We start from the raw sequence: 20,045 nt of genomic DNA on the forward strand, positions 1-20,045 counted from the left end.
AGTGGGGAAAATAATTATTTGATCCCCTGCTGATTTTGCAAGTTTAAAAAAAAGAAAAAAAAAAAGAAGGGTTTGTCATTTTTATGGTAGGTTTATTTTAACTGATAGAGACAAAATTGAGAAAAATAACAGCATACAAATGTTTTAAAAAATTACATTTTAGTAAGTGGGCAAACTTACAAAATCAGCAGGGGATCAAAAAATTATTTTCCCCACTGTCTCTGTGTGTGTGTGTCTGTGTGTGTGTGTCTGTGTCTTTCCCATTTCTCTGTATCCTCACCTTAGCTGACCTGATATGAATAGCTAAATGTCTGAAGTGAACAGTGTACAAAAGGCCTATCATTTACTTTTTATGCTTCTGTATCTACAAACTCTGATAAAGCAATAAAACCGTGAGGATAGTACTGCAATTAAACACATACTGGAATTATATAGCATCTGCAAACAAAGTGAAACATTCTATAATAATATGAAGGACAATGTAGAAAAAGTCACGTGAACCCTGCTTGTTGTCAATTGTCTGTACAGCCTTTAATAACTTTTTTTTTATCCTTTATCTAACACTTTAAAAAAAATAATAAAAAAAAATTAAAAAAACGCGTAGATCATTATAAAATTTAAAAATGACTGCTTTCTAAGAAAAGTCCTTAAAAGTATGTTCCAAAGTATAATGTTAATATGAATGAATTTGGTGTTTTATCTGTTTTTTTAATTATACAACGCACTATGTTGTGCTGTGCCAAAGAAAGGAAACGTGATTTTGCATATTTCCTCATTTTGTATTAATTATTTTTTGTTGTTTATTATACGTTTTTGTTTATTAAATATTTAACTCATTTCATTTAGCTTTTAGTTACTATAATGAACGTAGTAATGTTTAAATACACTGCACAGATATTTCCAATAAGATATTTCAAAATAAGAGCCGAAAGTACAAAAAGCCAGCAGATCGTAGTTGCGTTATCATTGACATAGGAAAAGATTGTACGTCCCCTAGTGGCCATCGAGAAAAATGCATTTCATTACAAGCTGGGTTAGAAAATGCTTCCAAACGCATGGTTTACATATTATTAGACATTTAAAGCAAGCTGTAAGGAGCTTAATGGTCATTCTACGCAAGACTACCATAGTAATAATATATTACGAGTGCTCTTTAAACGTCTGCTTTTTTTCTGTCAGTAAATAATGGACAGATTCCGCTTCAGTGGATCCCCACCCTTGCTGTTCTGGTATGAATTACTTTTATTGTCTGAACAGCGTTTTTTTATGCTTCCATATACACAAACACTAATAGCATTAACGCTTTTGATAGTATTACAATTAATGGCTCACTGGATTTATAAAGTAGTCCACTAAAGTATATTAAAACAAAGTGAAACACTCTATTTATAGCCCAAGCCGGCCTAAGTTGTCTCTGTGTCCTAAGGGAGTCTGTTCCATTGTTATTCACCTCCTGTTTGGAAAGGCACGTAATGGTGGACACGTTCTGCAGCAAACTAACCTGTAATGCACACTGGTGAGGAATATAGTGGGCTTGATTTCATCATGACATTGGAAGTCTTCCAGCCATCTTCAGAGGTTATGACCTGGGTGGACGCATGCTCATGGTTGGCCTATTGAGAAAGACCTAGCTGAAATGTTTTTCCTCATTCCATGTGCTCTTATGTGATGCATGCCATGAGCTTGCCTCAACAGGAAATGCTGGGCTTGTTCTGATATGATCCTGCATGCTCATTCCCTCTGGTCTATAAGAAATTCCCTACTTTCTGCTGTTATTTATAAACTCCGCCTCTCACACAAAGCCCGCCCAATAACAAGTATGAACAGGCAAAGATTAAAGAAACAGATGAGATAGACAGAAGCTCCCACCCCTACAACGATCAAACAGACTCTGCTCTATGCAGAAAAACACAGGAGAACCTGAGGAACTATGGGTTTATTTTGATCTATGTTTACAATGAGAACTTCAAGAACTCTAAGGTAAGAAGTTCTCTGAGGATCCTGGTGGCGTGACTCCTTAGTCAACCCAAGCCTTTTCTTTCGGTGCTTTCATCTGCTTCAAGTCATGGATCTCACTTTGTGGCAGTACCAGTTTCGAATTATCATGCTAGGAGACTCCACAGTGGGCAAATCTTCCATGTTGAAGCGCTACACAGAGGATCTGTTTCTGGAGTGCATCAACCAAACAGTCGGAGTGGACTTCTATGTACACTTCCTAGAGGTGGAACCTGGGGTGAGGGTCAAACTGCAGTTCTGGGATACAGCTGGTCAAGAGAGGTTTAGGTAAGTCCAAAGTTTTAAAAGTTCTACCATGAATTGAACAAACTACATTCTCCAGATCGTACACTTTAGGTCAGGGGTGCCAACAGCCTGCAGAGTTTAGCTCAAACTTGCCCCAACACACCTGTCAGTTTCTAGTAATCCTGAAGACCTTGATTAGCTGGTTCATGTGTGTTTATTTGTGGTTGAAGCTAAATTCTGCAAGACAGTGGCCCTCCAGGAGCAGTTTTGGACCCTGCTTAAGCTGAATAATTCACACAGGACTATTTTTCCCCTCACAGTAACTTCAGTACATTTAGTCATAAGTTCAGTGTCTAAAAACAGTTTAAAGAAGTTGCCTTGCTTCTGTAAAAAAGGATTGTGAAACATATTACTCATCATCACAGCAACAAGTACTCTCATGATAGTTCCAGGAAGTATTTTGTCAGTCTACATTAAAAATGGATTCACTGCCAGGCCGGGCTCCACATGGTGGGGGAGCTTGGCCCACTTAATTGTCCCACCCTGACAAACACGACACCCGGAGAGAACTACGGCCCATCTAACTTCTTAGAGCTGGAGTTGGGCCTGTTTTCTGGTCTGCATAGATGACTTCAAACAGGCAAATCACCCAAAAAGGAAAATTGTTATTATTTACTCAGCCTCATATCATTCCAAAGTCTCATGGGTGGCAAGCCTTGTGACAAGGTGAAGGGGGCAATTAAAATGCATTTTAAACATTGCTTTAAGTTATCCAAGGCATTTTTACCTGCTAAAACAGTGGTTTACTCGTATTAATACACTCTTAAAAATAAAGGTTCCAAAAGAGTTTTTTTTTTTTTTCAGCATAAAATCGATAGAAGAACCATTTTGGCTTCCCCAATGAACCTTTCAGTGAACAGTTCTTAAAATAACTGCTTTCTAGGTGTGAAGAACATTTTAATCATCTAAAGAATATTTTTCTTCTATAGAACCTTTTGTGCAATGGAAATGTTCCATGGAAATAAAGGTTCTTCATGGAACCAGAGATGCCAATAAAGAACCATTAGTTTTAAGAGTTTACGAATGGAAGAAATTGCAGTGCACAATAAGGTGGAACAAGTCCTGCCTTCTAAATAAAACAGCCAATTGCCAACTGGTAATGCCATTGCATCAGTGGGGGAGGATAGGAAATTTGATGATAAGAAATAACATTTATGCAACAGTTATTTTATGTTATTTAAATGTGAGTTTGACAAGCTGCTTTTCCAATTTCCGTATTTCTGCATTCAAGGAAATAGGAGTTGTTTTGCATGCCTGAAATAGCTCCCCGGAGGCGTTGCAAATATGGCTGCGTGAACACTTTCCTTTTAAAGCATGTATCAGAATGATACAGATTATCCAGTGAGAAAGAACCCATGTGACCCTGTCTGTGAAATCCAGGCTTAAGTCTCAAAATCTAATTATGAGATAACAAGCATCAAAGTTTGATTTCAACCAGTAATTTCACTATGATTTTAGTCTTTGGCATGGCATTACTCAGTCAGTATTAAAGATATCAAGGTTACATTTTCACAGAGTGTTCTTTACCTTATGAAAGATGATTTTATGTAGAAAACAGCAAGTCACAAAAAAAAATGACTTGGGTTTTCACAGCCAGCGACACATTTGTTTATTTGAATTTTATCTAATGGGAATTGATTGGTTGGTAAAAAGAAGTCATTATGAACTACAATGAAGTCAGGATAAATGCAATGTATAAACAGATTATTGACTATCATAGTACAGAGGTCTGGAAAAAATAACCCCAAAACTTACATTTGCAGATCTGTGACTCGCTCCTACTACCGCAACTCAGTCGGAGGTCTTCTGGTGTTCGATCTGGGCAACCGCAAATCTTTCGAAAACGTGCAGCAGTGGTATGCAGAGGTGTGTGAACGTGTGCAACCCTACACTGTGCTCTTTGTGCTGGTGGGACACAAAAGTGACCGGGTCAAAGCTGGAGAGCGAGCCGTGGAACGAACTGAGGCAGAGAAGCTCGCAAGCCAATTGAGAGCACCGTACATCGAGGCCTCAGCCAAAACGGGTCACAATGTGAAAGAGGCCTTTGAACTCTTGACCCGGAGGGTTTATCAGGGCATAAAAAGTGGAGAGATCCAGTTGCGTGACGGGTGGGATGGAGTCAAGAGCTCAGCACCTACAGCCCAAACACTCCAGAAGATGCAAAACAATGAAGCCGCTGAGAAAAACAAGAGCTGTGCTTGTTAACTTATATGTGGTTCTTGCAACTTTTGAGTGTAGATCTCCAAATAGGATGGATGTGTCTGAGATTGCCAAATACATATAAAAGCAAATGTCAAGGTCTTTCATATTGTAGGTATATACAGTAGTCAACATTTGAAGTGGAATAAAAAAGTTCATCAAAGTTGTCCTAAGACAAGAACGCATTTTGGTTTATGGTTTTAGGACAACTTTGATGAAAGGTTTTGAACTGCCTCAAATTTTGACTAGTGATTTATAATTATATGCTTATCTGCAAGATGATATCAGCATTTGCGAACCACACTGAAACTCATGATTAACGACGTCGTATACATGCATATGTACATTTAATTTCCAATTGTTTGTTCGTATTTCTGTGATCAACATTGGATAAAGGTGTCTTTATTAGTGTGGCAACTGTTACTGCATCAGAGTTTATCTGCTATTCATCATGTCATATTATAAAGGCCACATATTTCCATAAACGGATGTATTTTTGCTGATACAGACATTGTGGAGATATTTAAGAGTTAAACTATTCACTAATATATATATATATACATAGATGCATTGCTGAAACAGTTTGTTAGTTGTAATTTCTGAAATGTCCCACAAAATCTGAGTGAATTCAGTATGAATAAATCACAATTAGTTGTTTTTTATTCATGAAAAACAGGAGACTGTAAAACACTGTGATACATGGCAAAAAAAAACTGTTTATACTCTAGTTTAACTACACAGAAATGTTCAAATCTGCACACAAATCCACAGCAGAAAGGGTTTATGCACCATTTCCCATACATCACAGTTATAACTCCCTCTAACCAATTAACCATTCTGCAGTATGTCACTAGTTCCAATGCAATTAATTAAATGGGGGAAGTGGTATTTTATTTCTCTGGTAAAAATGACTGTTTGCCTTTAGAAAGTCACACACGAAAGATGTCCTCTATAGTACTAAATATTACTTAAGTGGTGAAGTCTATAACACCAAACACTATGAACAAATCAGACACATGGTGATTGTAATTGTGCATAGCTATTAATGCCAGCTGAGCAAAAGTAATGTGACTGCATGACGGGTCAGCTATACACGAAATATGAATGAAAATGTGGTTTGTGGGAAAAACAATAAACAACTGATGTTTCTCACAGAAGTCTGTGAGATTCTATAATATAATAAACTCCAGTATAGCACCAAGTCAGAGACCAAGGTGCCCAAATAAAATGTTCACATGGTGGTTAACACAAAGTGAACTTGTACAGACAATACACGTCACTTCCTATGCACCTTTTGAATGCGACAAGTCAACAGAACCGTACTGGAAATAGTACAATGCATTCTGCCTCTCTGATTAACATAACATATATAGATTCAATCCCTCTCCACTTCCAAAACTTGCAGAAAAAAATGTTTATTGGTGCTTTCGATCTTGCTACTTTTTGGTGGTTTTGCGGATCAATGCCATTCTCTGAAAGAACAGAAAAAGATATTTAGGTATGCAAGTCATGCGTTTTTCATAATATCAGTTCAAATGCATGAGAACGATAACTGACCTGTTTGTGAGCTTCTGTGGTGCAAGCCTTCTTATACGGTCGGATCTCATCTGAACCAAAACCAGGAATCCACATGTTCCACTGTCGTTCTGTGATGCAATATTGGATTAGGGACTTTATTACCTTGTATTATTCTTGAGAATGGTAATAAAATGTAAAAACAAAGTTCAATGTAAGCAGTGCAAAAAATGTGTGCACTTATTCAAATTCATAAAAAAGGCACTCAAACCACTGGGAACTGTCTATGCAAGAGCCTCACCCAGGTGTAGCTGGACATCTTTCACTTCAAGAGTGTTTGACTTCCTGTGTCGGGCAAGTTGGCATGCCGCCGTCACCACGCTCTCAATGAAGTCATCGGCAATCTGCAAGAGCATCTGAAGGGAAAGGGAAATGATTCAGATCAACAGACAACAGCATAGTGACACTACTTGGGGTTGGTAAGATTTTGACTATTTTTGGAAGAAATCGCTTTCACTCACCAAGGCTGCATTTATTTGATCGAGTAAAAATAGTAATATTGTGAAATATTATTACAATTTACAACTGTTTTAATACATTTACATACAAGGCGATTTATTCCTGTGATGACAAAGGTTTAGCAATCTTTCTAATATGCTGATTTGCTGCACAAAAAACATTTCATATTATTATCAATGTTAAAAACTGTTTTTCTGCTTACTATTTTTGTTGTAACCATGATACACATTTTTAAGATTCTAAAAAGAATAGAAGGTTCAAAAGAAAATTATTTATTGGAAACAGGATTTGTTTGACATTATAAATGTTGTTACTGTTACTTTTAACCTAATGCATCCTTGCTGAATAAAATTATTAAAATTTTAAATATATAAAATAATGTTTGAATTTTTAATGTTCAAAATAGATAACTAGGGAACCATATAAAAATTCGAATGACTTTTTTGGGGGGGTTTTCACAATTTTATTTTAGCAGTGGATGTAAAGTGATGCTTCTTATTTTGAAATACTGTTTTATTATTATTATTATAATAAAGATTGAGAAGTCATTCGGGCAACCCACTGACTTGCCAAATCTCTTTACTGTTACTTTTGACCAAATTAATGCATCCTTGCTGAATAAAATTATAATAATATAAAATAATCTTAAAAGCACTGAGCTGACAAAAATGGATAACTAGGGAACAATATAATTAATCAACTGACAAGTTTACACACATTTTTTCACATATTATTCACATTTTAATGTGGACGTAAGGGGATGTTTCTTATTTTGAAATACAACTATTACTGTAAATTCCTTCATTAAGACCCACAGACTTGTCATTTATGAAAATATATACTTGTGTGGATCACTAACAACAAGAGTAATACCAACCTCCTCCACATCTTCATCGAGTTGCTCATTAGGGTCAATTTCTCTCACAAGATCTTGCAGTTTCTTCTTACTAAGCACCTGTTCGGAGGATATTAGATCATAAATGTTATGTGGAATACAAACAGAGGCAAAATCTAAAACATTTGAACTGCTTGGCGTCTCACCTGAGTGCTTTCAGGACTCAGTCTCCCCGCAGGTCCGGGGATGCCTGGAACTTTCCCGGGGGTGACGGTGCTGTTGGCCATGTTGGTGGAGATGGGTGGTGTTGAAGAGGCTTCTGCTTTCACAACAGTGAAGAAGTTAGAGCGACTAGTCTGTGGTGGGTACTGGGTCATACTATGCTAGTCAAGCGATATCTGTCAGGAGACTCTTCAAAGCCAGAGTGCGGTCTGTTCAGCTGCAAAAAAAAAAGGTATTAAGAAATATCAAATACACTGTTTTTAAGTACCCCAACAAGCTAAGGACTTCTAGAGTCACTCAATGCACAGAGCTCACTAGGAAAAACACAATGCAGAACTGTCATCTGCTCTACAGGCTAACGACTTTAGCTTTTTAGCTTCGCTGATGTTTTCTGAAATTATCAACTTGAACTACTTGTGCAAATGCGGATGTAATACTGATATTAATAAACTTAACAATGCAAATGAACAAATAAATCATGTTTTCGTTGTTGCTATAATTCATTACCAAATCAACTTCAGCTTAGCATATTAGCAGCTAGCAAGTAAACATTTGTGCCAATCCACATCTCGTGATGCTTTCCTTTTGTTTTGTATAATCCTGTTAGATGGTGAATTAGTGTAGTACCTGATCCAAATAATTCTGTATTATCTTTCCATTTTCGACGTGTATGAGCAGGAAATATTCAAAAACCAATATAAATTGATGTTGTTATTCCTTCTACAGGCGCTTCTTCTGGCGACCGGAGCTCTGCTGAATTATCGCGAGATCTCAGAGAATGGGGTTTACAAAATAAAAGACCAGATATTTCTTCCCAATTATTGTATTGTATTACAGTTTGAGTTTAATGTTGCGTTATATGGGGACAATCATTTTCTTTCTTCTCTCAGTTTGAAAAAAGCTACATAATTTGCATTTACAGTAATGTGTTTACAATGGAAGTCAAAAGGTTTTTTTTTTTAGCTGTAAACTGTCTAAATGCTTTCTTAGCTGTAAACTGTCTAAATGCTTTCTAGATGTGTTTAAGGGGTGAGAATATTATCTAGTTTTCTCTGTGTAGACAGTCTTTTTCTAACATGTGAAAGGATTTACACCGTCAAACCAGGATCTGAAAAATGTTTGCACATACAAGATCAGCAAGCGATATAATCCCACTAATCTCATGTTGACACGCATGATGTTATGAACATACTTTTAAAACTGTGCAATGCTTCTTCTCGTCTTGCCCCATATTATTTCATTTAAGTATATCATTGTTGACAGAACAGTATGCTTAAAAAGGACACACTACCTTTTTAATTCATTTATTTATGTCATGAAAGTTTTGTTTTCATGAAATGAGTACTTCCACTTTAAGAGAGTGATGGGAATTTGATTTCAGATATCTCTGAGTCTGGTGAACTACTGCCACTTCGGTCACTGTATGTGTCCCTGAGAGAGAGAGAAGAAAAACAAGGTAAGATATACTGCTTGTTGCAATTTTAAATAGTTAAGCTCATCTGAGAGAATTACCGAGGTGAGAGCCGGCATCCTTTTTGTAAATAGTTCTGTAGTTTCCCAGATGCTGCCAGTAGAAGGCCAAAATAAGGAGGTGAGGGTTTGATGGGGCGAGAAGTGAATTCTGGGTGGTACTGCACTCCGACAAAATAAGGGTGATCTGTCGTGACAGAAGAAACAAGCTGAAGCAAATACTGACTACCTCTCCAGACAGGTTCAGATACTGGAGATTCACTGACCTTCAAGTTCAATGATCTCCATTCGCTCCCCCTCAAGGTCCTGACCCACAAATCGAAAACCTCTATCCTCAAAGTGTTGCTTCAATTCTGGGTTCACCTAGAAAAACAAAAGAAACTAATTAAACAGAATTTTTTTTTTTTTTGAAAAAGTCATTTTGGAAATATTAGCCAAACCTCAAAGCGATGTCGATGCCTTTCGTCCACATATTCAGCATCTCCGTACAGCTTTCCTACAACAAAACAATTTTAAAACCTTTAAATACAGTATCAGTTTCTAATTTTGTGATGAGTGACAGTTTACTATGGGACAAAAGATTAAAACTTACGAAGAACGCTGGAGGTGCTTTTGAATAATGTGCGCCTTTTTCCCAACCGCATGGTTCCTCCCAACTGCCCCGGATTGTGCTCGGGCATTTCAATCACCTGGTAACACAAACTGGTCTCATCACACCAAAAGAAGAAGAACCATTATGCAGATTTGCTCATTTGTTTTACCAAACCATTACCTACCACTGGATGTTTTGTTTCAGGGTCAAACTCTGTAGAATTGGCATCTATTAAAAGGAGAGCAGTTAAAATAAAAACACTTTAAAAGCATGTGCAAAGTTTGATTTAAAAGACATAAAATCTTATATGGGTGTTCTTACCATCCCAGCCAAGTACATTACGAGCAAATTCACACACTGCTAGCTGCATGCCCAAACAAACACCTGCCAAACGAGATTGAGATAATCACAGGCATGCTGTCAAACAGTGTTTACATCATATTTTGTAAGTAACATTGCACTGCCAAGTTTTTTGTTACCTAAAAATGGCTTTTTCCGTTTCCTCGCCCAGTTAATGGCTTGGATTTTTCCCTCAGTGCCTCGTACACCAAAGCCTCCAGGAACAAGAACCCCACTAACAGTCAAACAAAGATTCAAATGAACATTATTTGAATAACATAATCGAGGATTAAATATTCAAAGTGAAATATTCAAAGGCAATGGTAGTTTGTAAACTATATTACATTCATAAAGTCTGTTTGTTTGGGAAACCATGATGCATTATTTTCAAGATTCTTTGATGAATAAAAATGAGAACAATAGTGAAAGCAGGACCTGATTTTAACCATTGAGTACTGTTTACACTGAAAAAGTAGGCCATTATATGCCAGAATTTATAGTGTTTTTGTGGGTACACTAACTCAGCACTGCAGAGCTTCTGCCAGGCCTCATGGTATTTCACCGGCTCCTCCTGCAACGCTGCTGGCTCCAGGTCTGCCGAATCGATGTACTGAAATTAAGTATAGTATCACACTTACACACTTGAAAAAACATAACAGTTTGGGGTAAGTTAGATTTTTTTAAATATATTTTTGAAAGAAGTCTCTTATGGTCACCAAGTTGCATTTCTTTGATCAAAAATACAGTAAAAAAAAAAATAATAATAATATTGTGAAGTATGCAAAAATGCAATTTGATTTCAAAAGGCACTCTCAAGATGGAGCAAAAATATCATATTCATCATAGAAGCACAGGAAATTGCTACTAGTTCCTCTGGCATTCCTTACCTTGACCTCTAGCTTATAGTTGATGGCGAGGGCAGAGTGCTCCAGTGCTTTAATAACAGAGGCATACGAATCTGAAAGCTTGGTGTACTTGCCTACTAAAGCAATGGAGGTTTGCTCTAGGAGTCTGTCAGATCTATGAAACAAGGACAGACTGCTCAAAACAGCTGTACCAACCTTGGAAGTTTTGGGAAGAATACAGTTTTTTGAGACGGTTAGGCAAATCCAAACAGTACAAACCGGTCTGACATCTCCTTCCATTTTGTGAGCATTTTGCAAGGTCTCATCTCAATGGGCAAGTCCAGCCTGCGGCAGAAGTAGTCAACTATGCCCTGATCCTCCAAGAGTAAAGGTACTCTGTAGATGGAGGACACGTCATGTATGCAGATCACCTGTTCAGGCTCTACATGGCAAAACATGGAGATCTTCTCTTTCACGGCAGTGTCCAATGGAGTGGAGCAACGACAAACAATCTGCAAACAAAAAAGATGCATTCTCAGAAACACCAAAAAAATCTAAGAAACTGGATTGACTTTACTTGCATTGGCTCTTTATAGCATATAATAGAGTAAAGACTGACGAGATCAGGTGACAGGCCAAGTCCACGAAGCTCCCGAACACTGTTCTGTGTGGGTTTGGTCTTCTGTTCTCCAGTTGAATTGGGCTAAAAATATATTTTTTTTATTTTTTTTATCACTTTTCAACTACAACTGTTTAAATATAACTTTTAGTAAAAAAAAATCTTACCTGAGGGACAAGACTGACATGGATGTTACAAAAATTCTCCCGTTTCACTTTAAACTGAAACTGTCTAAAAGCTTCAATGAAAGGCATACTCTCAATATCTCCGACTGTACCTCCAAGCTGTGGGGGGAATAATGAATTTTATTTTATTATATTATCATTTATTTGTTCAAATCTATATCCATATCTATATTAAAATTTAATTAAAAACAATTCTGACAGTGGTGGAAAAAAGTATGCAAAGCTTGCATATTTATAATCCAGCATTTTTTTTTGCCTAATGTTACGTAACCTAATTGAGCTTAAAATGCAATTTATTGTCTTTATTGAACACATAATTCATGAATACAAAATTTATTTTACATTTAAAACTGTTGCTCTGTCCTTAATAGAAAAAAACAACAACATATGTTTCCTCAAAATGTACAGCACAAAATAGACAGATATACCTCGATGACACAGACTTCTGGTTCAATACCGTCATCGTCCACTGAGACCTTCGCCTGCCGCATGACACATTCCTGTATAGCATCAGTAATGTGTGGTACCACTGTGAAGAATTATTCAAATTCATCTAAGGTGACACCACATTTTCCATTATGCAATCTCCTCAGAAGCAAGTATGGCAGGCAACAGATGCTTAAACCTTTGTAATACGATCAGAGGAGGATATGCAAATTAAGGCTGGGTGCTGTCAAAATACATAAAGGTACAATAAACATCATGGTGCATCTGTCATGATACAATTTATTGCAATGCAATTGCTTCAATGCAGTATTGTTAGAAAAACAATTGCAACATATTGACAGATACACTACTCTTCAAAAATTTGGAGTCTTACATTTTTATAAAGAAATTAATTTTATTTAACATGGAACCAATTGATCAGAAGTGACAGTAAAGACATGAAATATCTCTTTTTAAATAAATGCTGTTCTCTTCAACTTCAACAAAAACTGTATAATAGTTTACACAAATATATTTAGCTGCACAGCTGTTTTCAACATTTATAATTAGAAATGCACCAAATCATCGTATTAGAATGATTTCTACAGGATCGTGTGACACTGAAGAAAATTATTTATAAAATTAAAATATAATGAAATAGAAACTATTTTAATTATTTTATTGTAGTAATATTTCACAATATTAGTTTTACCATTTTTTTTTAATAAAAAAAATGCAGCTTTAGTGAGCATAAGACACTTCTTTCAAAAACACAAAAAATTACCGACCCCATATATTTGAATGGTAGTGTACAGGTACATCTCAAAAAATTTGAATATCGTGAAAAAGGTCAATATTTTTTGTCACTCATTTCAGAAAGTGAAACCCATATATTATATAGATTCATTACACATAGAGTGAAATATTTCAAGCCTTTATTTCTTAAAATTTTGATGATTATGGCTTACAGATAATGAAAACACAAAATTCAGTGTCTCAGAAAATTAGAATATTACATAAGATCAATAAAAAATATATATATTTTAAACAGAAATGTCAGGCTTCTGAAAAGTATGTTAATTTCTATGCACTCAATACTTGGTTGGGCCTCCTTTTGCATGAATTACTGCATCAATACGGCGTGGCATGGAGGTGATCAGTTTGTGGCACTGCTCAGGTGTAACAGAAGCCCAGGTTGCTTTGATAGCGGCCTTCAGGTCATCTGCATTGTTGGGTTTGGTGTCTCTAATCTTCCTCTTGACAAATTTGCTGGCCAATCAAACACAGTAACACCATGGTTATTAAACCAGCTTTTGGTACCTTTGGCAGTGTGGGCAGGTGCCAAGTCCTGCTGGAAAATGAAATCAGCATCTCCATAAAGCTTATCAGCAGAAGGAACCATAAAGTGCTCTAAAATTTCCTGGTAGATGATTGTGTTGACTGTGGACTTCAGAAAACACAGTGGACCAACACCAGCAGATGACATGGCAGCCCAAATCATCACTGACTGTGGAAGTCAGTGTGCACCTTTTCCTACCCAAATTCTACTTTCCAGTCAACTTTGCATTTAATATGCTTTGATACAGCACTCTGTGAACAGCCACACCTTTCAGTAATGACCCTCTGTGACTTACCCTCTTTGTGGAGGGCGTCAATATTCACCTTCTGGATCATTGCCAAGTCAGCAGTCTTCTCCATTATTGTGGTTTCAAAGAATGAGAGATACCTGGAATTTATACTGTAGGGATGGTCATTAATTGAAACTCAAATGTAAATATTCTAATATTTTGAGATACTGATTTTTGACTTTCATGAGCTGTGAGCTGTAAGCTCTAATCATCAAAATTAAAACAAAACTTTTGAAATGTTTTACTTTACATGCAATGAATCTAAAATATATGAAAGTTTCACTTTTTGAAACAAGTAACAAGAAAAACTTTTTCATGATATTCTAATTTTTTGAGTATGTATGTACCTGTATGGTATGGTTGTGTAGGCACATATTAAATGCAAACTGTATATTACAGATGCAGTATATTTCAGGTTCAATCTCAGACAAGACTGAGATAATTCGGTTTCCTCATTTCATATTTATGTTCCAAACATCCTCGTGACATTGTGTAACTCACCTTGTACAGTTTTGCCCAAGTAATCCCCTCTCCTCTCCTTGTTTATAACAGACTGATAGATCTTCCCCGTTGTCAAATTGTTGTCCCTGGTTAGCCGGATGTCCAGAAAACGTTCATAGTTCCCTAAATCCAAGTCCACCTCGCCGCCATCATCCAGCACAAACACTTCACCTGTTAAACAGAGTGTCAGAGAGATTGACAGTGGCATGTGGACGCCAATAAAAACAAAAGACAGATATAAGAGCCATCAGTGTGTTATGCTCTATAAATGCTGTAGCCCAAAATAATGACTAACCAATTTTTCAAAACAAATGTCTCAAGTAGCAGTTCTTATTAATGAATCATAAATATAAAAATTCAAATGAAGTCAATCTGTTTAAAGTAGCCTGCACTTACCATGTTCATAGGGAGAGAAAGTGCCTGCATCGATGTTGATGTAGGGGTCGATTTTGATAGCAGTGACATGCAGGCCACATGATTTCAGTATAGTGCCCACACTGCTGGCTATGATCCCTTTACCAATGCCAGATATCACACCGCCTGTCACCAGTATGTACTTCATTATTCAACAGCGTCTATCACTGTGAGAAAGACAGTGGTGTTTATTTCAACAATGTAACAATCAGCCACACATATATCAATGTTACATATCTGAAGTTCAGAATAAATGCAAGTGGTTCAATAACATTTGTTTCCACGCAAGTTATTCAAATCACATAGAAATGCAATTAATAAAAAATAACTTGAATACACCTCTGCTATAATGAACAAGTCAAATTATGAACTACATTTTTTAAAACACTAATTTTTAATCCTTTTATAAAATAATATTTTTATAAAAATGTCTAGTTTTAGTAATGGTCTAAAGATTGTGAAAAAAGGGAAAAAGTCTCAGTTTAATTAAAAACTTTTAGCATAATTCCTTACTGTTATGGATTTTTTTGTGACCCTGGCTGTGAAAAACCAGCTAAAGTCATGTTTTGGCGATTTACTGTTTTCTACATAAAACCATAGTAAATTCTGTAAAAATGTAACATTGATATGTTTAATATTGACCGAGTAACACCATGTCAAAGACTGATATCATAGTGAGATTAATGGTTGAAATCAAACTTTGATGCTTATCTCGTCTCATAATTAGATTTCGGGACTTTAGCCTGGATTTCATAGAGGAACATATTATATAAACTTTTTTACTATATGTGTGTACTCAGAAATTCATGATATACTTATAAATAGAAATAGTTTTCCCCTTAAATACATTTAGCAGAGGTTTTTATTCAAAGCAACTTACAAAAGAGGAACAAAAGCGTGGAATTTAAGCATAAAAACGTGACCATTTGAAAATGTGCACTTGGTGCTTTGCATCACTTGACTATGGATTTTTAGCTGAAAACTGTATAAAGTCAATTTCAATGTTTGAAACTAACAAAGACCTTACGATTATTTCTAAAAACCTGGCCCATAAGCTAGTTTTCATCTACTGGAAAGCAAACAACAAAAACCAAGGGATCAATCCTGAAACACATTGTGAGACTGACACAAGGAATTAAATCATTAATTATATCTTTGGCGGGAAGACAGACAATAACAATTAAACTAAATATACATTTATAATGACCATGCCAAACTCTGCAACACCCAAACAGTTGATGTTAAGAAAAGGACAAAATGTACACCACGATGACCTTCAAATACGCCCAAGCGTCATTCACTAATGCATCTCTAACAACATAAAGTATGCATGCTATTGCGCAGTTTCTTTTAATAGTCTCAAATTTGTCAGCCATTAGAGACCCTAATAAGTTACATAACATTGCAGTAAACTTCCATGTCGGTACAAAGTGACTCGCGAGGTGCAATGAAAGCAGAACTTGAACATAAAATGAAGTTTAACCGTACCTGAGCTCGTGCTGTTCAAATATATAAAAACGAAGATTAAAAACATCCGATTCACGAGACGAGAGCAATCATCGCCACACGTTTGTTTGGGTGTCAGTGAAATGCGGTAAAGCGCCAAAACAACACGTGGTGTGGAAGTTTTAACTCTAGCTTTGCCACTTTCCGATTTCTATTTTAACAAAGTCAAAACACCCAAGCAACAATGTATTTATTTACTGTTTCAGTAGGCTGTTCTGTATACTTTATTAGCATGAAAACCTGTAGTGTTGGTACTGACATATTTACAAAAAACACAGAGGTTACGGTTAAGACGGCGGGACAAAATGCACTAGAGTGGCACCGCTAGAGTTCATTTAGAACGAATCTTTAATGTGACTCGAGAAGAACGCGTTGTCTCGGGGAGTGATTCGTTCTGTCGCGCATGCGCAAACATTGCTCTACACCTGTTTCGACGAGATTGAGGTCTCTGCAGAGTAAAAGAGGGCGTTTCTGAATTTGTGGGTGTTTTCAAACTGCTGGGAGTTTCTCAATCATACAAACAAAATGATCCCCCTTACCTAACCCCACCCCTAAACCTACCATCACTATGACGTCAGCCAATCAGGACACATGGTCTAAAAACGCCCCGATCTGGTAACTCCCATTACTTTGCTGCAGAGACCTATACTTGGTTTCGACATATGTGTTTCGAGCGGTTTCGAGTCTTCGTTCATCACGTGACGGCGTCTACGTAAGCAGAAGGGATTTTTGAAAACGCAACATTTTGACCTTCCAAAAATTTCTAATCTAATTCTGATTAATTCAGTCATTTATAGGGTTTACAAAAAAAATTAAAGTTGCCTATGTCAGTATTAGATAAATATTGGTCTTATAGTTTTGAGACTATGAAGAAATATGCTGTTGTAGTTTGTAGTGATTTCACAATGAAAAAAAATGTATATATATATATATATATATATATATATATATATATATTATATATATATATATATATATATATATATATATATATATATATATATATATATATATACAAAAAATCATGTTACTTGAGAAGCTTAATAAAACCCCATATTTTAGCTTGAAGAAACCTGGGGCACGTTGAGGCTCACACAATGGGTCCAAGTGAAGTCGTTTACAAATGTGTGTATCAAATTCCCTTTCTGTCGCAACAATTGAAGATATTAGAAGACATGTTTGTCGCAAGAGTTTTATAGTAACATAGCATATCAACATGATGATGATGATGAATTTGTAAGTTAATGTAATTAACATCAAAATAAATTCACAAGAGCAAGTATATTGTTTGCACATGTTTATTGAAATTAAAGGCAAAATAACTGAAATAATAAGAGCACAAGTATAGATCTGCAACTTCTTTAAGTCTGTCTAAAAATGGCGTAGTAATTGCAATGTCTTCTGGTCCATATCCTTTCCTTAGGAATGTGTGCTAGACACTGATTAATGTAACATAAAAAGACTATATTTATATATTTTGCTATTGTATTGTGGAGTGACACTTTCATAAACTTTTCTATACTCCTCTGATTATATAATGGTAAATATTACAATATCATAGCACAACAACAGTGATCCTATATAATATTTATAGCCACTAGATGACGCCAGGCGACGTCAGTACATTGAAGATGCCTTGCAAGTCATACACAAACTACTAGAGACTGATGTTTATTGGCAGTTTAAGTTGAAACATTTGCTGAGTCATAAAAACATGTTTTCAGTTTTGGTTGCAGGTTTTTTTCTTCTATCCAATTGTGAACAGCAGACTCTTAGATGAGAACATGATGGATACATTGCAAGGACCAAACACATCAAAGCTGATTAGTTTTGTCAGGTACCTCATTCTAAATGGTGCTTGTGAAACATGACAGACGTTCACATACTCCTCTTCCCACCAAGCCAGAAATTAATAATCAAATAATGATTAGCAAATGAGTCATCCATCACTATGACTGAATATATCACCAGTGCTTTCTTCCAAAAACTGTAGAGACCAAATTAATTATTCAGAGACCATAATTCATCCAATCCTTTATATAACATTTAAGTCAATAGCCGTGTTGCGTCTCTCCTGGCGACAGCTGGGTTTAGGTTTGATTATTATGTATCTTATTAATAGCACACTGTCCCTGGTCTAGGCTCCTCAGGAAGGTGTGTCACATAGGACTTACATAAGCGTTGGAGGTAATTACGCCAGAACAAACTGTATTTGTGTTTGCTGAGCTCCATCACTCTGAATGAGACTCACATGTAGAGCTCTTAGCATTATGTAAGAACATCCAGTGCATCTTTTGGGCAAATATTTTGAAAGTGTGGTGTAAATGGTATGTTGTGTGGTTATATTTTGATTATTTTTTGTTTATGCCACACTTAAAGAAATGACAATCTTGGATTTGACACCTGGCGGTGTGGATGCAGTATCACACAAAATAAAAGTTATTTATTAGTCATGATACAGATTTAAATATGCTGTTTTTGTTATTGTTTGTTTTTGTTTTTACCACCACTATAGATATGCAGAGATTATTTTATTTATTGTTTGTGTCCAATTTTAACACAAATGTAAATAATCTTTATACTAAACAAATTGAAACAAGATTTTTATTAATTATTAATTGTGGTAGTAGTAATAGTATATATATATATATATATACACACACACACACACACACACATATACATACATCAACAGAAAAGATAAAATGCATTTACCATTTATTTTTTCATAATAGCAACAACAACAATAACAAATAAATACGTTATATTATATATTATAGTGTTTTATTATCATCATCATAATCATAATCAAATTAAATAATGCATTGTATCTTTTATTTATTTATTTTTTGCTTATTTTATACAACAATGGAAGACAAATGTATTAATAATAATAATAAAAACATTATATTTTATTATTAATAATAATTTAAGAAAATAAAATATTGTAGATTGTATATTATATTTTATTATTATTATCAAATAAAATATAATGCATCTTATGTTTTATATGGTTGTATAAAGAAATAAATTAAAATAACTTAGCATTTTTATTTTTTATATATTTATTATTATTATTATTAATAATAAGAAAAATTGTGGTAGTAGTAGTATGTAATAGCATTTACTGTATGCAAATTTGTCTAGGAACTAAATGGTTGTAAATTTTATTTATTTTATCTTAACAGCTAATGCGCTTAGTATTGATTACAAATAATGGTCTTTAAAGCGCAATTCATTTAATTATGTATAAAACTTTTTTAATGATGAAAGTTAAACATTGATTTTAAGGAAACCCCGTCTATTTTTGGAAACAGTGTGTAATGAATATAGTTTTCCATTATGACAACTATTTGCATTTATTCGCATGCATGCAAATAAATGGGTGTCTTACTGGCATGACAGAATGAAGACAATCTAATATCCACTTTTACAGGCCTGTGAGCTCAGAATCCACCCACAACATCCTCTCAGTAAAAGCCACAATTTACGAGGAAAACAAATGCAGTCGGAGGGCGTAGTCGACTGTGCGCCTGTGCACGACCAGAGTCCTCTGCCTGGAATGAGCCCTAATTTGATAATGAAGGTGGCCGAAATGAGAGTGTTGTACTGAAAGAATAATCTCCATTTTAACCAAACAAACCCTGTGCAAGAGATATCCCTAAATCACTTTAATGCTCTGATATTATTTTGCCCTCTTTTACGAGGTATTATTGAGCAGCGGCTGGTCACCTGTGTTATTACAGACACAAGTGTGTTCATTGCTCACACAGACCGCCTGCACCATAGTGGTCGTGTTAGGGGAGGTCTGGAAATTAGAGGATTGTGCAATTAAGTGAAAACACATGCACTATTGTTAGTTTTTTGAAGTAAACACACCCTGCTCATGCTCATATTTAGCATAAACAGCTACAAGAAGCAAATTCTGG

At 35.6% G+C, this 20,045-nt stretch overlaps 3 protein-coding genes across 5 annotated transcripts; 1 reads left to right on the forward strand and 2 right to left on the reverse strand.

The window, feature by feature from the left end:
• The first annotated feature begins 1,803 nt into the window (after positions 1–1,803).
• LOC306878092 (ras-related protein Rab-39B-like) lies at positions 1,804–5,653 on the forward strand. 2 transcript variants are annotated; one of them, XR_013784914.1, is made up of 3 exons: positions 1,826–2,283; positions 4,065–4,627; positions 4,705–5,653. XR_013784914.1 is itself a non-coding variant. In XM_079430206.1 (2 exons), exons 1-2 carry the CDS (start codon positions 2,066–2,068, stop codon positions 4,504–4,506), a joined length of 660 nt encoding a protein of 219 aa, XP_079286332.1. In that variant the 5' UTR covers positions 1,804–2,065; the 3' UTR covers positions 4,507–5,651. The 2 variants fall into 2 exon arrangements, 1 of the variants encoding a protein (XP_079286332.1); XM_079430206.1 differs by having other exon boundaries at positions 1,804–2,283; positions 4,065–5,651.
• Positions 5,143–8,362, reverse strand: LOC306878094 (transcription initiation factor TFIID subunit 12-like). Its single transcript, XM_079430209.1, has 6 exons — positions 8,219–8,362; positions 7,576–7,808; positions 7,412–7,489; positions 6,317–6,431; positions 6,058–6,146; positions 5,143–5,972 (listed from the first exon to the last, which is right to left on the reverse strand). Exons 2-6 carry the CDS (start codon positions 7,744–7,746, stop codon positions 5,937–5,939), a joined length of 489 nt encoding a protein of 162 aa, XP_079286335.1. The 5' UTR covers positions 7,747–7,808; positions 8,219–8,362; the 3' UTR covers positions 5,143–5,936.
• Positions 8,363–8,404: 42 nt separating this feature from the next.
• LOC306878095 (CTP synthase 1-like) lies at positions 8,405–16,482 on the reverse strand. Of its 2 annotated transcripts, none has more exons than XM_079430210.1 (17): positions 16,099–16,482; positions 14,593–14,777; positions 14,197–14,367; positions 12,070–12,170; positions 11,624–11,740; positions 11,457–11,540; positions 11,117–11,349; positions 10,880–11,012; positions 10,514–10,602; positions 10,133–10,227; positions 9,975–10,037; positions 9,838–9,881; positions 9,654–9,750; positions 9,502–9,557; positions 9,328–9,424; positions 9,104–9,248; positions 8,405–9,022 (listed from the first exon to the last, which is right to left on the reverse strand). In XM_079430210.1, exons 2-17 carry the CDS (start codon positions 14,756–14,758, stop codon positions 8,944–8,946), a joined length of 1,770 nt encoding a protein of 589 aa, XP_079286336.1. In that variant the 5' UTR covers positions 14,759–14,777; positions 16,099–16,482; the 3' UTR covers positions 8,405–8,943. The 2 variants fall into 2 exon arrangements, with proteins under 2 accessions (XP_079286336.1, XP_079286337.1); XM_079430211.1 differs by having other exon boundaries at positions 12,070–12,311; positions 16,099–16,213.
• Between the last annotated feature and the right edge of the window lie 3,563 nt (positions 16,483–20,045).

This window comes from Barbus barbus, assembly GCF_936440315.1.
Source record: "Barbus barbus genome assembly, chromosome: 12".
Lineage (NCBI taxonomy): Eukaryota > Metazoa > Chordata > Actinopteri > Cypriniformes > Cyprinidae > Barbus > Barbus barbus.

Coding starts and splice junctions, on each gene's coding strand:
- LOC306878092 (XM_079430206.1), top strand. CDS start 2,066: ATGGATCTCACTTTGTGGCAGTACCAGTTTCGAATTATCATGCTAGGA. Junction 2,284..4,064: donor GCTGGTCAAGAGAGGTTTAG/GTAAGTCCAAAG, acceptor TTACATTTGCAG/ATCTGTGACTCGCTCCTACT.
- LOC306878094 (XM_079430209.1), bottom strand. CDS start 7,746: ATGACCCAGTACCCACCACAGACTAGTCGCTCTAACTTCTTCACTGTT. Junction 7,490..7,575: donor TGAGTCCTGAAAGCACTCAG/GTGAGACGCCAA, acceptor TCCTCCGAACAG/GTGCTTAGTAAGAAGAAACT. Junction 6,432..7,411: donor TCGATGAAGATGTGGAGGAG/GTTGGTATTACT, acceptor CTTTCCCTTCAG/ATGCTCTTGCAGATTGCCGA.
- LOC306878095 (XM_079430210.1), bottom strand. CDS start 14,758: ATGAAGTACATACTGGTGACAGGCGGTGTGATATCTGGCATTGGTAAA. Junction 11,741..12,069: donor CAGAAGTCTGTGTCATCGAG/GTATATCTGTCT, acceptor TTCCCCCCACAG/CTTGGAGGTACAGTCGGAGA. Junction 9,558..9,653: donor AAGCACCTCCAGCGTTCTTC/GTAAGTTTTAAT, acceptor GTTTTGTTGTAG/GAAAGCTGTACGGAGATGCT.